General features: G+C 42.2%; 4 protein-coding genes across 6 annotated transcripts in view; all 4 read left to right on the forward strand.

The window, feature by feature from the left end:
* The window catches only part of LOC126567830 (uncharacterized), a 206,247-nt gene extending 185,826 nt beyond the window's left edge, over positions 1–20,421 (forward strand). For 2 of the 3 annotated variants that reach the window (XM_050224141.1, XM_050224142.1), the window contains exons 3-11: positions 3,312–3,445; positions 8,007–8,296; positions 9,739–9,816; positions 10,163–10,351; positions 17,959–18,178; positions 18,261–18,552; positions 18,610–18,738; positions 18,817–19,162; positions 19,234–20,421. In XM_050224141.1, the coding sequence (XP_050080098.1) occupies positions 3,312–3,445; positions 8,007–8,296; positions 9,739–9,816; positions 10,163–10,351; positions 17,959–18,178; positions 18,261–18,552; positions 18,610–18,738; positions 18,817–19,162; positions 19,234–20,341 (2,786 nt within the window). In that variant the 3' untranslated portion in view covers positions 20,342–20,421. The remainder of the gene's footprint in view (positions 1–3,311; positions 3,446–8,006; positions 8,297–9,738; positions 9,817–10,162; positions 10,352–17,958; positions 18,179–18,260; positions 18,553–18,609; positions 18,739–18,816; positions 19,163–19,233) is intronic. The other variant, XM_050224143.1, reaches the window with a different exon arrangement.
* The window catches only part of LOC126567956 (diacylglycerol lipase-beta-like), a 300,577-nt gene that overhangs the window by 241,225 nt on the left and 37,008 nt on the right, over positions 1–22,344 (forward strand). The window lies entirely within an intron of this gene.
* The window catches only part of LOC126567939 (peptide transporter family 1-like), a 490,614-nt gene that overhangs the window by 220,024 nt on the left and 248,246 nt on the right, over positions 1–22,344 (forward strand). The gene's annotated exons all lie outside the window — the stretch shown is intronic.
* The window catches only part of LOC126568306 (mitogen-activated protein kinase p38b-like), a 643,298-nt gene that overhangs the window by 149,385 nt on the left and 471,569 nt on the right, over positions 1–22,344 (forward strand). The gene's annotated exons all lie outside the window — the stretch shown is intronic.

The raw sequence follows: 22,344 nt of genomic DNA on the forward strand, positions 1-22,344 counted from the left end.
ACATTCTTTCGGACGCTTGTTCAATTATTTCTGCGCTAAAAGAAAAGATTCTCCAGCACACACACACGTACACTTACACACTTGTGTATGTGTTTCCGTGTGGGAGAGCGTGGTAATAGCGATGAAGAAGACGTTTTTTTATGACCAAGAAAAATACCACGGTTAATTAGGGTATCTGGTTTATTTTTACATCCCCGTGAACGGCAAAAAGGGATGGAATTAGGAAATAATTATTAATTTACTCTGTGTCACCTTAACGATTGAGTGAGTGGAAAGCTTAAAGCTAAAGTACGTAAGGTAGGAAATCGTTTTATTTATTGATCGAGCTAATTAAAAAGGGATCAAATGATCAAGTACTGGGCGTCTCCATTAAATTTTAAAATATTTTAAACATGCTCACATTTATTACGTACAATTATTTAAAATCGAATTTTATATACAACAGTCCAAACATCAAATAAACGTAAGAAGCTTTTGATAAAATTTTATTATTATCAATTGTATAAGCTATCGTGCGTCAAAAAAGGATAACACAAACCTCCTAATAATTATCTCTTTCGCACCTTATATTTAACTTTGAGGGAGCTTAAGGATTTTTTTCTTCTATGAAATAAAATGAAAACTTTTGAGGCACAGAAAACGCATGATATCTTTCATCACCACAAAGTAAAACTCCATAAACAGTATGAAAGTATGGGAACCTAACACACACACGGGCTTAGCTAACAAATTAAAGTTTGCTCCTTCTTCGTTTGACGAGTCTGGCGTTTTCCTGTTTATTCTGCCACAATCCTCTAAGGCTTTAGGGGAGATTTTTTTTCCAAAGAACAATGCATTTTATACCGTGGTAGAAAAACGGGATGCACGAAACGGTTAGCAATCCAAAGCAAAGGTGCGATAGAAGGTAGGGACTTCTTTTGGTGCAGAAGCAAAGAAAAAAAACATATAGAAAAAGTCAGTCAGAAAATCCTAAGCGCGAAAAATAATAACTGCAAAGAAATGAACTTTCCCAGGGTGGAATAGGGTGGATTTTCATAAAACTTGCTGTACCAAGTTGACTTCCGCCCAGTTGCGAACCGAAATCACGAAATCACGAACAGCTACCCGGCTCGCTTGCCGTAAGTATGCCAAGAGCCAGCGGACCGCCGTCCCGTGCACTTTTGCTTCTCGTTCCTGGAAGCTTGAAAAATATGCTCCAGTTGTTTGATCCTCGATTTTTGCAACCCCAACCTGGTCACCCCCGGACGCTACGTGACGCTGTGCGATACGCCGCCGCCGCCGCGGAACAAGTATCGGTGCAGTGTGCAGAGAATTTAGCATAAACTTTTCCTTGGCGCAGAATATTGAATTTATTAAATTAACGGCAGCGTTACTTTGCGTGTGCTTGCTCACTTTTGCCAGGCAAACTTACTTTTTTAACGGTAGGGGGAGGGGGAGGGGGCGTCTTCCGATTTTTCCGGATCATTCGCATTCGCATCCTTTTGTTTCAAAAGCCCCCCTCCGGGCTCGTCCCGTTTCCCAATAGGTTTCCAGCCCCCATCCCCGTCGTGGACAGGTGCTACAGTGTAGTGGAAAAAGTCGGCAACTCCTGGAGCGCGTGATCCTTCTCTCGGATTTTGCTCACGTCGTCACAGCCACTTTCCGGTCGGTTACGGATGATTGTGCTTCGGCTTTTAAGCGATTGAAAATTTGCACCCGGAGAAAAAGTTTTTCATCGAGTTTTTTGGGAAGGAAACCGTCTCACACCCGTAGCGCCGTTCGTCCGTTTGGTGGAATGGTACAAAATTAACCGAAGTTGGACAGGTGTGTGTGTGTGTTGCATGCCTATGACGGAAGAGGCACTTTGAAGTTTTGGTGCACACGTCGAGCCTGGGCAATAGGTTTTGTGGGTGATAGTTGTGGAATGGCTTCTTGTGAGCATTGCGGTGGCAGGATTTGATACAGTGAAGTGTGACATACGGGTAAATTGGATGTAGTTACTGGCTTCGGACCGAGTTTGGTCCGTGCCGTGTGGAATGCAAATCAGCATTCGGAGAGTGTTCCATCGGACCGATCTTTCCTGCCACAAACCGCAACGGTACGTGGACGTTTGCTGACCATAAAACGGAGCATGCTAATGTGTGTGTTTGCTGAGTCTTCCGTGTGTATTACTGCTGCATTGAAGGAAAGGAAGCTCCAGCTAGCTTAAAGTAGTTTGTTTAGAAAATCAAGAATATCTGGGTGGTAATATTCGAGGTAGTTTTTGATGCTTGGTTGTAGATTTGACCGTACTCACTCGCTGCACATCTGCCCTGTTTGTCCCACGTACGGCAGTAATCAATCGTCTCGCTTTGTCACCCGCAATTCACCGCTGAGTCCAACGTGCATGCATCATCGTCAAAATTTTGACGACGCGGTGATTGTTGCCTGCGATCAGCCTTGTTGTTGGAACCGCGCTGTCACTAAAAGTTTTTTTTTACCTAAAATTTTAACAATCTAGCCTGTTTTTCGGCCTTCTTAATACCGGTCAAAAGCGAGAATGAAAAAGTCTGGGTATGGTTGGAAAGGAGGAAGAACAATTTGCAGTTGAAGACATTAGACGTTTGATCGAGTTCGTAGAGACACTCATGACACATGGAAAATTGTAGAAAAAGGTAGAAAAATGCTTTAATACCGCTTGTGCCGATTTTCTATTAATTATATGTTATTGGTGTTTATACTGTTTAAAGCTAACTACTGATCGATTTTTAACTTGTCGTGTTTTTAACGTGTAAATCGTATTTGCATAATTTAAGGGGTTATCGGAGCCTTCTTTTTCAAATTGGTATAACTAATTCAAAAAGAGTAGTAAAATAAATCGAAAAACGATTTTCAATATTAAATTATTCTTTAAATTGTTTATTTTTTATGATTAGAGCTTGTTTACATGTTTTTTATTGATAAAAATTATCTTGTAAATCGTGAAAGCATCAGTGAATTTAGAGTATTTTTTATCAAAGGATATATGTAACAGATATACAATATTTTATAATTGTATTTTCAATAGTAATTACGATCAAAAAGGAGCTTTGTGATAAAGAAAAAATCCCAAATTATCAGTCACAAATTATATGACATAAACCCTGCAGTTATGCAATCGGCTGCTGTACTGTATGCTGCTGTTTTTATTATCGGTTAGCAGCTTATCGTCCAGAATGACACATTTCTTTTGCTTTCATTTTGTGATTTTTTTCCTTAACTTTGTCCCTTGTCCTTATCTACAGCTCGATATCGATTAACGCCAATGTTTATCGTTTGCTTCTTTTTTTCTCGTCCCGTTTTCTTCATTCCAGCATGCAACCGTACACTCCACGGTGAGGCCGGAAGAACGTACGAGCTACAAATACAGAACCCCCACGGCGTGTATCCGTTCGTGTGTCACCTAAACTTTACCGCGACGGGAGGCCTCTACGGTGACATTGTGCAGGTTAGTACCCTTCGAAACTGTCGAACCGACGGTTCGACGGTTGCTTTGCCGGCGGTTGCTTTGCCATTCCATATTCCCTGCCCAGCCTGTCCGCCAGCCCCAGTGGGGCAGAGACCGGTCGAAGAAATTGTCGTTGTCGTTGTCAAAGATTGCCACCGGCATCGTCTTCATAAATTAAATTTTCAACAACCATAATGATAATCAAAAAGTGCTCCGTTTCTTGTTGCTTTTGCCGCACTAATGGATGGTCATAAATTCTTGCTTTTTTTATTCCTCCCACCGTGCATGCGGAAACCTCTCGACGGCATCCTTCTTCGCCTTGTCCCTTGGCAAACTAGTCTCCTTAAGGCGAACTGGGGACTGGGATGGTACTTTCTCATTTTTACCTCCCGCTTTGCTCCGTTTTATTGGCTGGATGGTTGGAGAAAACTATGGCAAACGTCAAATCGCATGTTCGGCGGGCATTTTGCTTTTGCGTTTTTTCTCCACCTCTTCCGTGAGTTTTCCCTGGTCGAGCCCGATTCTCGAGAGATATACTATACTTGCAACATCGTTCGTCTTTTGGGTGTAGGGGAAAGCAAAAAAAAAAAACAACTGGGAAACATACCAACCCCTCACAGTCAGTTCATTCGCACGCTGTAAACCGACCGAAAGCGAACGAAATCAATAACCAAATTGAAAGTGAAAAATGTGTTCTCGTTCATCTGGCCTTTTTTGTTTTGTGTCGTCAAAGCCCGAGGGTTGACGGCACCAGCGAGAGTGAATTTTCATGTTCATCTCTAATTGATAAATAGGCAAACGGAAATCTATGCACACCAGGCCACGTCTTCGCGAGTGCGTGTAGATGTACGAGAATGGAAGAAATATCGCTTTCGACGGCAACGTTCCTAGCTGCTTGTTAGCGGTAGGAAACCTTCCAAAAAAGCTCAAACTAAATCCTGCCCCTTTTGTGATGAAAATGAAAATGGGGTATGAGTGAGAAACATTCCGCTTCCGAGGTTAGGTCCTCCTATCGTACCCACTCACTACTCACGAAAGATTATTTTTGGGTAAACTTTTATCGGAAACGGGCCGAGATGTTGTTGTGGTTACCATCAATTTAATTACCGAGCAAACGAGTAGAAAACGAAGAAGAAAAAAACACAGAACCAAAGCCTCCATCTCCCAAACTTGTCTTCTGGGTAGATGTGTTTTCCTTGTAAATGTCAATCATTGTTACGGTGGCCGTGAGAATGCAGAGATTCGGTGCGTGCACCCGCTATTCCATGGAGGCCGTTTTGGAAGGGAAGAACAAAAATGTTGCACTATTTGGAAAATGTACGTACTAAATGAATGATTTCGTCTGAAATTAGGAAGCACCAGCAGTTCCTAATGCCCCACTAAATTAGATCAACAAATCCATTTTTCGCAACGCGCGAAAGTGAGGCCAGTTTATTTACATTTAATTCAATTTATTTCCAATTTTGTTGACTTTTTCATTTGTGCTGACTTATGCTAATAGGGCGCACAAGTGGAATAAGTTTCTGCCACGCTGCTGAGAGAGATAGAAGAAGTTCCTACCTGCAGCAACAACGCTTGCCACCGTCCGGCAAATGAAGCCACGAGCCCAGGGTCTCTTTTATCCCTCGCGCCACCCCAGGAGCAACCAAGAACCAAGAAGTGCTTCAAAGCGCTAAAATTGTTTAATTTATTCCGCTAGTCAAACAGAAAAGTTTGTTTCACACTTTGATGAAGACTGGGAATCGGAGAACAAATCGAGTCTCGTTAATGGGACTCGGTCCAGTACTGTTGCCGGTGCAGGATCTAATGGAAAGCGAGCAGTGTACGGCCGGCTGGCGATTTGTTTGTTGTTTGTGTATCAAAGTCTGTGTTCGAAGCTCGTTCCATGTAATCGTGTTCGATTTGAAGCTTACTGCTTCTTACCACGCGCCACGGCCCAATGGGTTCCCCGTTGTTTCTGGTGTAATCGGACGCGGGATATTGTTCAGTTGTAGATTTTTCGATGAACTTTTTTGGGCAAATGGTTTTGGAGTGGTTTGCTTAAGTCGCCGCAGGAACTTGCTCCTTCGTTCGAAAAAAGCCAATCATCTAATTGAAAATTCATAGATAACTGTATCAAAAGGTCTCGATGATATCTGTAAGGTTTGATTTACGAAATGGAAAACTTATTTTAATCGTGAAATTACATGAATCTTTTTTTTAAATTGCATACTTCAACGATTAATATAATCGCTTAAAAGAAAAATAGATTTGTTGCAAAACTAACTTAAAAGGTTATAGAATGGCCTGGTTTGCTTGAAACTGATTCACAAATCAAATCGTTGCGTATTGTTTGGTTAGTCAAAGGCAAAGTCCTGTTCAAAGTCCATGAGAAAGGCCCTGCCCATAGCGATGATCTTAATCGAAATTCGCACCCATCGCGTCTTGTAGTTGTAGGTGTGACCTCCTTGTCTCTATCTGCTGGCTTGTGCAGTAGCGAACTCTTGACATCGGTGTTCCACAAACTCTGCCATGTACTCGTTATGTTGGAAAAACCTAACGAAAAACAAACCTTTCCGAAGCACCTTTTTTGGCCAATTAATCTGTCTATAATACCGTAATAAGCAAGCAGTCAAACAAGAGATATACGGAGAGATTTCCCAAACAATGAGCTTAATATTTTTATTACATCGATCTTTAAGTGCTTAGGGCTCTTAAAAGCCTTCAAAATTTTAATGTTTCGACAGCGCTTTCACTGTTGGAAATATAATAAATAGATTCCTCTAGAAGATAGGCACTTTCGATCGACAAGGCGCAACAAGTTACGGCGAGCTCCGCTACATACATTGAGTATAGTTGATGTAGTTGGAAATATATTTCGGATTTTAAGTTGTGTATGCCAAAACCGATGCCGTACTCTGATGACGTGCTGTTTCTACAAAATTAGTGTCCGTATCAAATGACCTTTCCACACAATACAATACAGACGACAATACAGGAAATTGTCGTCCTGCGAAGACCATCGGGTATAGATTTAGTTTCCTCTCTTGAGCTATCTACTTTAAACCAAAAATTTCAAGCAGCTGACACGATGTCAGAGGTGGATTTAGCCTTTCTGAAACCCTAAGCGAACATGGTTTTGGGGGCTCAATGGTGAATTGAAGCCCTTAGGCGGCATGGGTATCGAGGCCCATCACTATCAAAATCAAAAGTGTTGAGCTAGGTTAGCTTCTCTCGAGTCAGCAATCGGGGTACCATCCAACAGATCCGCCAGTATATACAACAACCTATTCGTTTTGGCGTTCAGCTTGGAGTCCCCATCGAACCTGGTCCCACGCAGTCGCTCAGTCCTGGAAGGAAGTTCCGCCTCTGCACGATGTCCTACGAACACGTGTGTACACGAAATTGCTGAAACAATAAGCAGTTGGAGGACAAATATTTCACTAAACGCATTGGAAATATTTTTTTTCAATGAATGATTTTTAGTTCGAGATAAGCCCTTTACTAACGCCATGTTCTCTTCACAATTGTTTTTCGAAGAAGTTTTACGCTCAGTGCAAGTTGAGATTTTTTAACAAAGAAATTGTTCTTTTTATCATCCAAACCGAACAGCAGCTTTATTTTTTGATTATATCTTCTTCAGCATCTTTGCTAGAATTTATTGTTGTTAATCTCCTTCGCTGTTAGAACGCATTTTTTAACAAATGAAAGAAGGAAAAAAACTATTACAAAATACACTCCCAAGGCACACCCACAAAGCGAGAAAAAAGACATCAACGGCCTAAGATTTCAAGCGAAGGCTTCGATAAAATGGAACAGCTTAAGTGCAGTAAAATGAAAGTTTTTTAATCACGGCTGTCTGGACCGTTCTTCGCGTTCGGTGCCTGAATGTCTCCCATCGACGGGATTAGTCGAAAGCATTAAAAACTCCACTCTCCCCACTCTCGCAAACCACCCACCTATACTGTGAGAAAGATTGTTGGAAGCGTTTTACAACATGAGCGTGAGCACAGTTGGAACGTGTAAAACGAGTGGCAGCACAAGCTTACGTTAAAGTTTCTCGCACTTTAACGATGGAACGATAGAGACTCGCAAAGCTTAGGAAATGCAAGATGGTTAAGGCTCTTTTCTTACAAGGAATTGCTCAATAAATAGCAACACTCTACATCGAAATAGAGTTAAAAATGGACGCACACATTCGCACACATTATTGGAGCGTCAAAGAGTATTAGCCGAACTTTTCCTTTTAAAGCTCGGCTAGTTGCGGGAGAAAAAAAGGGTCTCTAATCTTATTGATACAGATTTATTACCTCTCGGCGTGGGATAGCAAGAATCTGTCCTAAAGGATCCGATTTTTTTTATATTCGTCGAAGACTAAGATTCACGAAAAGAGTGTTTTAAAAACATACCAAGACAGTGCGCCTAGAGTTACTATATCACTTTCCTTAAAAAAAAGGGGCTCATTGCGTTTCTTTGCGTTTGCGTTTTTCAAGAAGTAAATAAACATCATGAATGAATTTATTAAGCTGACAGTTTAGAAAATTTATCTAACCCAATTTTGTGTCTCCGTTCCCCTTTTCAGTTAAATCTGGCCAAGTTTAGCATTGGCAAATTCGTGGAAAACTTCCACGATCCCAAGCAGCATGGTGAGTGTATGGAGGGGTTCATGACCATCAGCGAGCAGGGTATGCCAAATCTGGACGGCAGATGGTGTGGGACGGCATCCGGCTACACGATATACTACAGCGAAACGCGATCGGTCAACGTGACGCTGAGGCTGGACAAACTGCCGCAGGCGAGCAGCAGTGTGTCGAATGGGTTCGAATTTCGGCTTGTCTACAAGTTTCTGAGGCACAGCGATGCAAAGCTAAGGTAGGAATGATTTTATTATATTCTAAGATAAATACTCGCTCACTTTGCTATTATTTTTATATCTTTTTCACTAGCATTGAGGTCTATGGTGACTTAGGCCAGTTTTTGTTTATATGTGTTTTGACATATCGAAGCTTAACTGCTTCTTGCTCTCCATACAAACTGACTGTCGAAACTGGCATGCGTCAAAAGCATTTTTTTGCATGTTTTTGAGTTATACAGCTTTATGTAGATAAACATTAAGGACTAAATCTATTAATTAAGCCGGGGGCGGATCAGTGGTAAGATGATAACATAGTTGGTCTTCACACGGCAGGACCGGGGTTCAAATCCCAGGACTAAGAGGTTCCGGCAAGTTTAGTAAGCCAAAAGTAAGCTTTTAACTGCTCGACTATCTTACGGAGACTGACTTAAATCTTGCAGATTTTTGACTTAAGTCATCATAGACCCCATTATTTGAATGAAATAGATAATACCCCCACAGCCACAAGCATTCAAAGAATCTAATGGTGCCAAAATGAACAAAAAGAAACACGAACGAAAAGAAACATCAATGATAACAGTAACGGACAAATTATTTTAGTATAGCTACGGCCATTTCATTTGATTAAGAATAATAGCAGAATACCATCCTCAATCTTAGATTGTTACAACTTATGACAACTTAAAAACAAAATTCTTCAGTTTTGTTCCGATCGGTTGAATTCCATTTTATATTTCCTTCAGCTAGATTTGTACGTTCAACAAAATAGCTACCACCATATCGTGCAACCAACGGAAGAGAAAATTGAAAATTCCATTAAGTAATAAACTATAAAAGTTGGTTTTACGATCTTGTGTGCACGCTCTCTTTCTCTCGCTCACTCGCCTACGTGTGAGGTTTGGCTAGAACGATAAAAGCTCAAAAATATAAATAAAGCAAACTCCCTCCCCAATGGCACTCGTCGTCGTCTGTAGGGCAGGGCACGGAAATAAAAAGATGTTAACGCATTCGCACACAGGAAGAAAGTAAGCTGTTGTTGGGAGAGCTGGTGGTGCTACGGCCAATGTTGTTGGCATTAAATCTAGGTTATTGCATTTTCCACACGCTTTTTTTTTTATTCTTCCACATTCACATTCCATAACGTGTGGGTTTGGGGAAATCGGAAAATCGTTTTGCTACTGCTAGATTCTCCGTTACTGTTCCGCAAACGAATGGGCCTCGCCGTATCCATTTACAATCGATTCGTTTCGTTGGAAGGGAAGCTCGTAGGAGTAAATACGCAAAACGGAAGCCTCGTATTTATTGGCAGAGAATAATATGTTGAGTTAATCCTACATTTTTCTTATCATCGATACGATGCTACCTGTGAGGTACGACGTGTGTCTGTCCCTTAGGTCCTTCTGTTACTATTTTTTATTAACCAGAAATTCTCTCTATCTGTCTCTTGGCTCCGTTACAGGAACGACAACCGGATATGGAACGGAGATCTCGTACCCGGCAGCTACTGCAATCGCAACTTTTATGACTGCGACAAAAGGTAAGTCCTTGGCGAGTTCTCAGGACGAACGGCAAGCTTCTCTGCGTTGTTGTACGTGGACATTCTACATATAAACCCAGGAACGAGTTACGGACTCTTTCCCACGGGATGCACGACAATATCCAGTGTTGCTGCATGCTCCACACATCGTCTAATCCCGTATTTAGAGAGTTGGTGAGATTGGGGCACGAACGCTCTGCCCACTCCATTCCGAGCATCCCACGGCACCAGCGTACCGGAGTTATAAATTAGCCAATCTCGTCCCATTTCGCACTACGCTTTTTTACCCCAGTCTCTCCATCTTTTGCGCTGACGCCACTGACCAAAAGGGGGGTTTTATTTACAGGACCTGCCGAATACGATCGCCCAACTATCCCGGCATTTATCCACGCAATTTAACATGTAAATATTATATTAATCATCGGGCGCCTCCGAGCGGTCTGCACGCGATGATCGTTCTCCGGCAGCCGGACGGGCATAAATTAAACATGAAGGAGCAGGCGACACACCACGAGGCGAACAACCGGATTTTAAGGTAATTCATTATTGATGGCCGCGAGCAGCAGCTCGGGGTTTTTTGGGGGGTGCGTTCGAGTAAAATTTGGAAGCCGAGGGTTTTCTAAACAGGTGCAGTTTTAGTTCCATTTTTTTTCCTTTTTTTAATCGGGACACGATACACGATCAGTGTTGTTCGAGCACGTTCGCAAGAGCTCAGGAATATTGATGGGTTCATTTGGGTGGGCTTTTTGGATGAAATATGTGCTTGTGCGTTAGGGAATGTGTCCGAAAGGGATGTTCTTTCTGTTTGTTGTTTGGTGGATATCGAAAGGAGATTTCATCCCATGTTGATGTCGCCGGTGCGTTCATTGACGTTGTTTTGGTGATGAATGACAGCTTTTCAAGGTAAACATGTTTTTTTATGGATTGGAAAAGAGGATTTCATACTAAACATACGCTTAGTCACATAAATGTGGATATTTATGGTTAACGTATTAAAGTATTAGCCCAATTCTTAAAAATATCTGCTTTAAAAATTGGCAATACTTATGTTCTCATAACCATCACAAGGCGTTGTTGACAATGCGGCATTACATCATAATAATTAATTTTTAATAAGTTATCAACCTTTTTTAACCATTTCCTGTAGCACCCCTTAGCTAGACTGAGACCTTTGTAAGTCTTTAAAAGGGTCTCTCTTTCAGATTCGGGAAAATTTGGCCTTTGCTTTCCCTGCGGATATAGGTCTCGCACTCCACTTTTTCCTCCGCACTCCCCCAGAATAATAGGGGGAAATCGTCGCTACTACTGTTTAGCAAAAAAGGTCCCAATTTTTTTTCAGAAACTAGTTCTGGTTAATCTTGGAAAATTGTATCTGATCTAAGTAGACCTGACCGTATAACAAGGAAATCCACCAAAGGCGGATTTTTGTGTTCGAATTCTTGAATGTCAGTTAATAACATTTTACTTAGTTAAGCTTGGTTCAAATATGGAGGCGAGAACGGCGCCAGTCTACAAACGCCGGACCGAAGTTCCAATCCCATTCCGCATGACACAGTAGGCCATTATGTCAAGAAGAAGAAGTGGCAGAAGGAGTTATACTTAATTCAATTTTAGGCCCATGGGGAATTGGTCAACAAGGATCCTCTTTTCAGAGAGTATCTATAACACGAAAGTTGCAGGACTCTCTTTAGACGAGGCCCCTTTTAACGAGGTCTTTTCAGGCAAGGAAGCTTTGGATATAAGGGCATTTTGACAATGCCTTGTGAGAATCTTGTTATATGAGGCCTCTGAGATCCCCGAAATCGTGGAATTCATCAAAAAATTTGGACCCTGTTACTTTTATGAGTAGCTTTAGATTAAATTGTTTGGACATTGCTCGTAAACTCCTATATTCCCAATTTTCTCTCACAAACTGATTTATGTAAATATTGCGAAGCGTTGTGACGTATGAAACATTTTTTTAGTTTATTTTATTTAACATCAAAACTTCAAACAGGTGAAAGTTCAAACAGGTGAAAATTGAAAAAAGCTCCGATGACAAACACGATTAGGAAAAACTGCAATTACATGATGTTTGCTATAAAAACTTGTAATTATATTTTTCGAAGTTCGACGTTAATTCGTGCTTCCTTCAATAACACACAAATGATGCTTCATTTACATGCAACATCAAAGAGCAACTGATGGACAGAATCCAAGCACACACACACAAATAAAAAAAAAACAAGCAAACATATACAACACCCAGTCTACCCGTTCTTTCCGCTTTTTTGCATAAACCTTGCTTAATGATGTTTCAACCTATTTAATGCCGTGTTTGTAATAAACCACAATTAAACGATGTAACGTTTCGCGTGTGCCGCCGCGTTTTTATTGTCCAACTGTAGGCGGGTACTGGGTGTGGTAAGGGTGTGAAACATAAATACATCACAACACTGACCAGAACATGGTTCATCCGTCACCACGGATCATCGTCACCCGGCAGTCTTGGTTCATCAAGCAGCACACCGGTTCACCGTTGACATGGAATCGGTCAGATTGGTTGATGAACTGAGACCGTTTTATCTCGGCGTAGGATGGGTCAAAAAAAGATGGATCGGCTTTTGTGTAACTACAAAACAGAAAACATATATTTTTTTATATTGTGAATGAAATGGCTGGAAATGAAAAAGCTGTCACTCAGACAAACGATAATTTGTCGGCAGTCTCAGTATCAGGTTTGCTTTGTGTTTTTGTGGTGAGTGAAAGGATTAAACCCTTTTTTCCCATTTGGGAAATAGTTTTTGACATGCACGTATTGAAGTTGTTTGCTCAAACATTTCTTAAACAGACGCACACACACACACCCCCCATCCTCTCGACACCGAAACCAAAGAGTAGTGCATAAGTGGCAACCACATAATCCCTGTCTGAAATATGAGCCCCGAATAAATCCGATCACAACTGGCAGTCACTATGCCAATCTGCGTCACGGTGCGTCACATCCGGGCCGCCGGAGTTGTTAATGAAAATTGATTGCGCTTGCCAAGGGTGATGGTGAAATGACTCCCCATTTCACTACCGGTACACAAATCCACCGGCAGAAGGATGCGGTCACCAGACACGGATCCTTCTTCTGCGAATGGAAAATCGGGATCGAGATGAAAATGTTTAATTTTCCTACCTTTCAACTGTATATTATTGCAACGTTGTGTTGCTGTTTTTTTGTGTGTGTGTGTGTGTGTGCCATTCTCGTAGTTTTGTTTTTTTGCCTCGTGTCAGATATAATTTTCCGTTGCCCAGCGTTTGTAAAGCCGTTAGCGCGTACTTCAACCTCGACGACCCTGTGGTCCACGAGAGTTACCTGTGTGTGCGCGCAAGGGCCCGCTCGTCGCACATGTTTCCGACCGCAAAACCAGCAATGTAATTAAATATGACCATCTCCATGGAAAAACCGCGCCCAGCCCTTTGATGAGCACGGCGGGTGTTCCTGGTTCAGGTTGCAGGATCATTTTAAACAGTAACATGTACGTATTGCACATTTGCAACATGCTTGCTTTTTGTGTTGTACGTCTGGTAGTTTCTGACAGTAGAGTGACACGTTTTACCTGCCCTCCCTCCCTCCCTCCAGATCGATTTTGACGATCGCTTTGGAAATATAAAGTAAATAATTTAATTTATCATCAAAAACAGTTAAAAAGGTAGTTAATGAGTGTACGCAGCTCATTAGAATTCAATTAAAATGGTTGAAAGGCTAACGATAAATTTAGGCACCATGTCCATTATTCCTTTAAAAAAAAGTTTCGTTTATTTATAGAGACTTAGACTACATTCGCCGCTCTCAAGTTATTCCATAAAATGATTTCACAATACAGAATAGAACATTAAAAGTAAATCAAAATTAGTGTTTGAATAAGTGATTGTTCCATCAAAATGTTAGGCAGTTTCTTTAATTTCTTAAAGGCCTGACTTTAATGCGGGATTTTCTTAGAAGTACAAATCGTCTATACTTGAGAAAAAGCTTCCTATGAATATGTTCTAATGGCTAAAGATCGGATATAGGTCGGATATAGATTGTAAGTAATAATCTAAGGTTAAAACTAGTGCTTGTGGGAGACAGGGTGGGGGAGAGGGTTTCAACTGAAATTTTAATTATATTTTTTTAATTTAGCTGAGAGGGTCGTCTCGAGTCTTTTTCAACTCCAAATTAATCGCGATGCACTTGAATTGTTTTGGACTAGATTTAGAAGAAGAATAAGAAGAAGAAGAAGAAGAAGAAGAAAAATATTTCAATTTAAGAAGAATTCACTGTAGAAACTGTAAAAATAATCACGGGGTATAATTATTTTTTAAGTGAAAAAACTTCTTCATTTAAAGTAACATTATTTTGTTTTTGATTTAAAAGTTTGCAGCAATTCGCTGTTTCAAAATAATTTGAAATAATTTAAATTTGAGATCTAATCCAGTTTGATAAGAATAGCATGAATTGCAGGAAATCTAAATTGAAGAAACGGCTTACGATATGCAATGTGTTGAACTTTGGATCTTTCTTAAGGTAGTCCATTTCCTATTTGCTTCCGTAAACAAGCTGGCCTGCTTTAAAAGGACACATTTTTTGTATAAAATCACACAAAATCTCATTCACCTTTCTACTTTTAGTCATTTACAATACAGCTTAGCTCTCTTTAAGCAAATAAAAGTGCAACAGGCAACGTAACAAATTTATCGCAAAAAAAAAACTATAAAATAGAGTACCTGATACTGCAGCCAAACTCTCCTCCTGGTAGCGTTAATATTTTACTTTAATATCGCTATAAATTGCCAACAGATACAGCTTCCTTTTGAAGCGTCCACCTTCGAAAAGCATGATATTTGGATTGCTCTAGCTCTCCAGTAGCGAGATTTCCTTTAAAAGGCTACTTTACACCAGGACGCAAGGCACACTTTCGCCATATGGTTTTTGCAAAACTAACGGCTAACTATCTCATCCACTCGGTCGAATAGAGAATTTACGGCTTTCCATTTCGGTTCGGACGCCAGCACTGTAAGCACACCTGGTAAAAGTTCCATTTTGTGGATCCGGAGGTTGTGTTGTAGAACCTCCAAGGAGTCCGAAGGAATCGGTACGAAACAATGAGGAAACGGTATGTATGCGGTTCGGAACGTTAAAATTTATCCGACTGCAGCCAAAATAGACTCGCCTCGCTTTGCTGGAAGGATCAGGAGAGCTGTGAGAGGTTCGGGCAGGCTTTCCTGCCCGAAAGCAATTTCCAATGCAAAACTTGTAAATTATTATTTCAAATTATTATAGCCAACCGCACACATACACACACACATACACGTTTTGCTCTTCCTTGGTACTGGGTGTTCCCTCGGAAGAGTAACTTAAAGATGGCCTGTTCTTCAGTGAAGCGAAGCGCACTGGCATTGGGTTTGGAAATATTTAAAGGCAAAATAGGTGCAATGATGCATTTTAACCGCTTTGGGGAAGTGGTCCTCCGTTCGCCTTCATCCTTGCCACCAAGATTTACTTTCATTGTATCGAAATTGTTGTACATTGGCTTTGTATGTACGGGTCTGTGTGTGTATATGTATTTGTATCTACTTAAGCAAGATTGTACACCAATGGCTTTGCTTGCTCCCGTAAGCTAGTTCACTACAACAAGACGCAGCCCTCAACTTTTCCCCAAGGTTCCGAATTGGCCACGGAAAAGGGGCAGTAAAATGGAAAACTTGCCGCTCTCCTCGTTTGTGGGGTTGATCGAGCGATTTTCAGCTTTCCAGCTCCCAGAGCCTCAGAACCCTCTAGGAACCCGAGGTTCGGTTCCAATGATGGTTGCGGTTTAGCGGGACCTTTTAAGGAGAGGGCTAGAAAATGCGAGAATAAAAGCGAAGCAGCGCGGGGGCTGTACATAGGAAAAAGTTAAGGATTTATGGAAAACCTGTTGGGTTAAGGATTTGAGGTAAATTTCGAAACAGATTCCAGTGCAGAAGGGAAAGAAAGTTGTTCCTTCTCGCCAGTGAGCGTACACACTCGGCACCCAACTATCCCATTTCGTGTTTCGTGTAGTTCGTGAACGGGAAGATCAGAACGCGGAAAACCCGGCACTCGGCAGTGGGGGGACTAAAAACTTTTCCTCAACCAACCAACCAGTTAGTCGAGCTGGCCAACCTATCCATACGGCTTAGAAACGAGTCCTTTTGCGTTTGATTGCTTTCGCAAAACGGATCAAACTTGTGAGCACGGGGGCAACGATGAGTCGGGGGAGGTACGATAATTTGATTGGAAAATCAATTGGGCGATATTGGGGAGAGTTGGAAGGCCTTGGTGAATTTTGCAACGTGAGGCAAGGTGAGAAGAGGAATTCTCCAGCCTTTTTCCGGTGAAACCGTTGCACGAAATGGAGGGTATTGGGCGTACGTCTGGAACGACTCGGTGAAGTTAAGATACAGCTGGAAGGTGTTAAAATACATGTATGAAAATGAAATGTTACATTGATGGGAGGCAGGTTCTGCAGCGAATAGAAAAAAGAAGCTGTTTGATGTGCTCGTGGGACGGCACCAACGCACATGATGGATTGAGGTTATTTAATACTTCACCAGTACTCTACTTCACACTTGGTTACATTGTTGGCAAAAAAAGAATTTCTCGGAATTGAAATCGCTGACAGAGGTTTTGTTGATTTGCTGACATTATAATGATACCAATGGAATGTCTTGAGTGGTTGATGGTTTCCTTGGGAATTCAGATGTTTGTTTGAAGTTGTTTCTATTTTTCAATTATGCGTACGTTTCAAAGAGAATTGAATTGTAGTTTCTAGAACATTGTATTCAATTTTTTTTATTTTGTTTAATTTGTATGATGTAGCTTAGGAAGTCCAGGCTTAGATCTAGATTCATTCAGGACGAAAGCTCAATGTGCTGCTCAAACTGCTGCTAAACACTTGGCCGACGATTTAGCGGATGCAGATCATGGTTAAGAAACGGGACCAATAATTTGATGTAGTTGTCCCATGAGGACAATGCCTGAAAAATTACAAAATATCTAGCTAAAATTGGACCTTGCAAAATAAGTCATAAAGGTGCATATTGGTTCACAGTAGTGAAACAGCAAAACGCTGCTTTGGTCGATAGGCTCAAAAATAGGTTCGGAAGAGTAGGACTCAGAATCGGCCTTGGTGGAATCGAATCGGTTCCCGAATCGAAATCAGCTCCGGAATTTTAATTGGTGCCGAAATTGGTTTCGGAATCCTTAGCAGAGTACGTCCCGGCTTTGTTACTGTAACCAGAATCGATTCTACAAATAGAGTCGAAATCACAACCAATTCCAAACATGGAATCGGAAGTAAGTAGTTCCGAGGAAGAGACATCATCTGGTTTTCTTAAGGATCCAACTATCCAACGTGGTATAAATAAGTCTAGTTAGCCAATCGATTTCCGGCATGACCTTGTAGGTTTTTGAGCCAAAAAGAATAAAAAAATCTGGAAATAATAATACATTTGTTAAACTTATTCGACATTATAGCAACTCTTTCCTTCAAATATTCTGTCCCAAATTTAATTATCCACAAAACCAGCGAGCATGAGCATACGGATTAAATCGATTTAACCATACCCTCGAGGTGTTGAAGAGCCCAACTATTACCTAACGATCGTGCGTGCGTTTGATTGACTTACCGGGAAGACCTATGTCCAGTTAACCTAATAAACGGCTTCAATAGCTACAAATCGTGTTAGATGTTGGAAAGGGGAACTCAAGTCATTATAAAAACTGGCGCATTGACCATTAAATAACAAAAACAAAAATAACACAATGAAACCCTCGCTGGCAGGCAGGCAGGCTTGCGTGACGAATCGTACCCGTTTGATTTACCTTCCTCGACTCAATAAACAAATTAGCCGAGTGCGTGTTGATGACCGCAGAAGGTAATGCTAATACTTCCTGATCGTAAACTTTTATGGCTTCCCTTTGGCAGCGTTTCGGGAGCAACCGTGTCAAATGAAACACTTTAGCGGGTTGAAATGGAATGCTGTGTGCTGGAAGTGAGAAACAAACCTGACCGCCCGATAATGCTATCAGCCGAATGGAGTGTTGAAGGCAATCTTGATAAACAAAAATTCGAAATTTATTCTCCTATTTCTCATCCAACGTACCAACCGAAGGAGCTGGGAGCAGTGCGATGAGGCCCAGGACTATCTTAGCATTTACGATGGTGCGGCACCGGAAGCACCGACCATTGGAAGAATTTGTGGTGGAGACGTCCTGCCGGATATTGTGTCGAGCGGGCCGGAGATGCGTGTCGAGTTCCACACGTCTCCGTTCGATGTACCGTTCCATCCGAATCCGGTCACCTTTCTGCCAGGCTTCGAGCTTGAAGTTCACGTAAGTAGTGTCCGGGTGTTTTTCTTGATGGAGCGCTTAATCTAATCGGAGCTCTCCGACAACTCTTCTACTTTCTGGACAGGTTTTGTACGTGAATTCCAACTCGCAATCGTACATCCGGCAGCCGGGACGCTGCGAGTTCATTATCAGTGCGTTCGAGAGCCAAACGGGAGAGTTAGAGAGTCCGCAGCACACGCTGCCACCGGAAAGCTCTTGTCTGTACCACTTCCAGGGCCGCCGGCACGAGACGGTTTGGGTATCGTTCATCAAGTACCATTCGGCCATCGATCCGACCGGGTTCGAGTCACCGGCCGAGTGTGTGACGCAGCTCCGCATCTGGGACGGTCGATGGTCGGTGACGTCGCGTCCGTACGGTAAGTAGTGACCTTGCTGGCTGTCCGTGGTATTGAGGTGGGCGATATTTATTTTAGTTTTTTTAGGCGCACCACCAGACTATCAACGGAACGCGAGCTTGATCGAGCAGATCTGTCGCGAGGAGGTGCCGAGACTTTGTTCGCGCTCGTTGGTCGCTAAGGGTAGTCGACCCTGTTCAACGCAAGGTGAGAATTCGATTGTGAACTTTGATGGAATCGATGTGAATTGCGGTTGAACTCTAAATGCGGATTTTACTTTTTCAGAGAGCTATCTTTCAACTGGATCAGACTTAACGATTGAGTATCGTCCAAGTCCAATTGGAACCGCCCGTCTATATGGTCCAGCATCTGCGTTTAAGTTGAGGTACGAGTTTGTGGATAATTCTCTTGGAGGAGCACCATTGGAACCGCTGGTAGCTCCATCAGCGATGCCAGAACCAGCCGCATTGGTGCAGTTCCATCCGAAGTCTTGCGATCGTGTCTTTCGCTCGTCATCAGCATCGCGTGGAATTTTCCGTTCGCCCTCCAACGTTTTCATGTATGGTCGAGGTGGTTCTCCGAACATTTCCTGCATTATCCGGTTCGAAGCGAGCGGTGGCGAAAGCGTCAGGTAAGGATCGCTATTTTCTCTAGAACTTAATCACTAACTTCCAAAACTAACATGTACTAACATGCTTGTAGACTAACGATCACCAGAGCACGGTTCGGTGGAAGATCGTGTCAAAATCTTCAAAATCGCTCCGGCCGCTGGCACTGCAACCATCATGGTGGTCCAGTGTCTGACCTTCGCATCAGTGAAGTGCCATGGACAGACGTATCACCGCTACCGCGTGATTGCCTTTGTTCGGATGTTTCCGGTTCGATCACGCTAGCTCCGCTAGCGGCAAGCATTTTGGAGGTAAAGTTTACCACTCTACAGATGGAGGTGGATCAAGATTTCCGTGACTTTTACTTCGAGGGTCGGTACGAGTTTGCACGTGATGGGTGCGAAACGGATTGGTCCGAGCGGAGGCTTCGTGGACGGAGTGGCGATGCGTACCTAAAGCCTACCCCATGCCCTGCGCTTATACAACCATGGTTACTTGAGCCAGAAACGGACAGTAGCTATTTGGTGCTGAAGTTGAAGGGATTCTGGATGCCTCCATTACTTCAATCAGCACCACCTTGCCCAACGGATGCTCGTATTACTGTGTACTCTACAAACAATCCGAAGAATTCGCGAGATCTTTGTCCATCTGGGCCGGATGTGGTAGCGTTTTCGGATGGTTGGGACCGTGCGTATGAGTTTAGTGCAATGGAAATTTCCAAGAGTTTGATTATTGAGTTCAAGAGTCCTCGGCGACCACCGGTGGAGCTGGTCGAGTACAAGTTCTCCTGGATGGAGATCTTCCCGGCGCACGATTGTCCGCACCGGTGTCAGGAGCTGCAAGCTTGCATTCCCTCGGAGCTGTGGTGTGATGGGAAGGTACACTGTCCGTCGGGTCAGGATGAGAGTCCCACAGAGTGTGATCTTCGATTGCCCCTATCGCCACTGCACGTAGGTCTTGCAGCTGCCACACTAACGCTTGTTCTCTCGTTGGCGGCCGGACTAACTGCCTGTGCTCGTCGTAAGCGTGGCGAAAAGAAGCACCTGCAAAGTGTCCATCTGGATGCAGCTGGTCGGGGAGGGTATGGACAACCACATCCACATCACGGGACAGGAGGATATCCGCACGCCAACCATCACCTAACGTCAAGTCATGCACTGACGCCACTCTACCTGGACCCGTCCAAGGATAGTTTCTGTTGACAGGAACTGGAGACTTCGGTGTAGCCAATGCCGAAGTCGTCGCAGGACTTTTACTACTTCGCGTTCAACACCGCCCACCCTAGCAATAGCAACCCAAGCACGAGCTGTTGAGAGGGGTTGGGAATAACCCGGTACGAGAGCGAACGAGGTGGCACATACAAGCCCGGTGGCGTACTAACCCACTAACGAAGAAGCATTAATTTCCCCTCCTCCTTACAAGCATGGTGATATCATTGACACGCAGCATTAGAAGCGCGTCGTTGAAACGTGGTGCCGATTCGAGTATTTAAATGTTACCTTAGGAGAAAGAAGGGAAGAAAAATTACGGAATTGTTTTAGCAAAACAAAGTAGCGGTATAGTTGTGTGACCCGAAAATGACCTAAAACGGGAATTTATTGGGACGCGAACTTCCAAACTTCTAACGACACGAACGGAGCGTTATAGGGAGGGACAAAGGTTGGTTTTTAATTGTGACAATCAGTTGAGGCAGAGACAATTCTACGGTGAAGGAAGCAAAAAAGGGATAAAAACGGACGGAAAGATGGTTGCGATACGAGACGGGAGAACTGTGTATGCATGGTGGATTTGAATGTTGTACATTTTGCAAATTATTAGTAACTAAAATGGTTGTGATGGCCACTGTAAGAAATTAATGAATGGGATGGTTGAATGGTTGCGCGAATAAGTTGTTTTTTGGGTAAGGGATTTTTAAATGACTTAGTTTTGTGATATTTTTTTTTTGTAGATCATAAAGCACAAGAGTTCTATTGTGATCTCGGACTGGGTGGATTGCTTTAAACTTGTGAACACTTGTTTCATAATTGAAAAAGTCACTGTAGATGCGGCAGGCCTATCGTGAAAGATTTTAATCACAAACAAAAATTCAAAGACAATGAAAAGAAGTTTTATTTTAGGGAATAGGAGGCAAGAAGTTCCCTGTAAATTATAAAAATTATATTTTATATTTTTCCTAAATTTCGAAAAGGTATAAGAAGAGGGACGACGATTGTCACATTTTAGTGTAGCTGGATTAAAATTACGAAACATAAAACTAGCGCACCCTGGAAAGTATTAGCTAAGTATAAATTCCCCTTTTGTAAATAGAAGGCGCTACGCTTAATTTTGCACACTGCACAAGAAAACAAAAGTATCGATCCTTCCCGCTTGCATAAAAATGAACCGCTTCGGTTTTTTTTCAGCTGATCTCATGCATAAAATATTTTATATTTCTAATTGAAACAACGTGTACAAAAGGGATACACCGAAATGTATTTATCAATTTTATTTTCTCTCTAATAAGAATAAGCAAGCTTACAAAATATGTTCCAACTAGCACTGGGTAGGGAGGACAAAACAAAACAAGCAAATCGAAAAAAATAATTATCACACAGAAATATGGCACCACATCGGTTAGTGTGGTGTATTGAGAGAGAAAGAGTAAAAACAAAGAACCTTAACACACAACACAGAAAATCCAAAAACTGCAAAACCCCTTTTTCTCAAATCGTCAAATGATAATGTGATTCTCAGTAGATAAGCAAAGACAGAGGAAGCAAGTTAAAGAAACACAAAAGCGCTCACTGCACGAAAGTTGAATGTGGGTGGCTGTGTATCGGCCCCGGAACGGCTAGTTATGGTTGTAAAATAATCGGAAAACCCTAAAACAAAATAAACCTTACAAACGATCAATAACAAAAGGAAAATGCATCAAATCATCATACTTGATAATACCCCAGCAATGGTTCCATTTGCCAGCAAACAAAAAAACACCCCAACTTCCATTTTAACATGGTAAACTGACAGAGTGTACAGAGAGTTGAAAAGGGCGATAAGAAAATAGGAATAAATTCTAAACAAGAAAAATGAAACGAATGGTGTCTGTGTGTGAGAGACGCAAACACCTGTACGCTAAACGCTAAACTTATACAGGAAATTAGCAAACGAATAAAAAAGAAACATTGCAAAAAAAGAGTAAGCAAACCCCTCGTGAGGTTGTGAGCCT

Source organism: Anopheles maculipalpis, chromosome 2RL, assembly GCF_943734695.1.
Source record: "Anopheles maculipalpis chromosome 2RL, idAnoMacuDA_375_x, whole genome shotgun sequence".
NCBI lineage: Eukaryota > Metazoa > Arthropoda > Insecta > Diptera > Culicidae > Anopheles > Anopheles maculipalpis.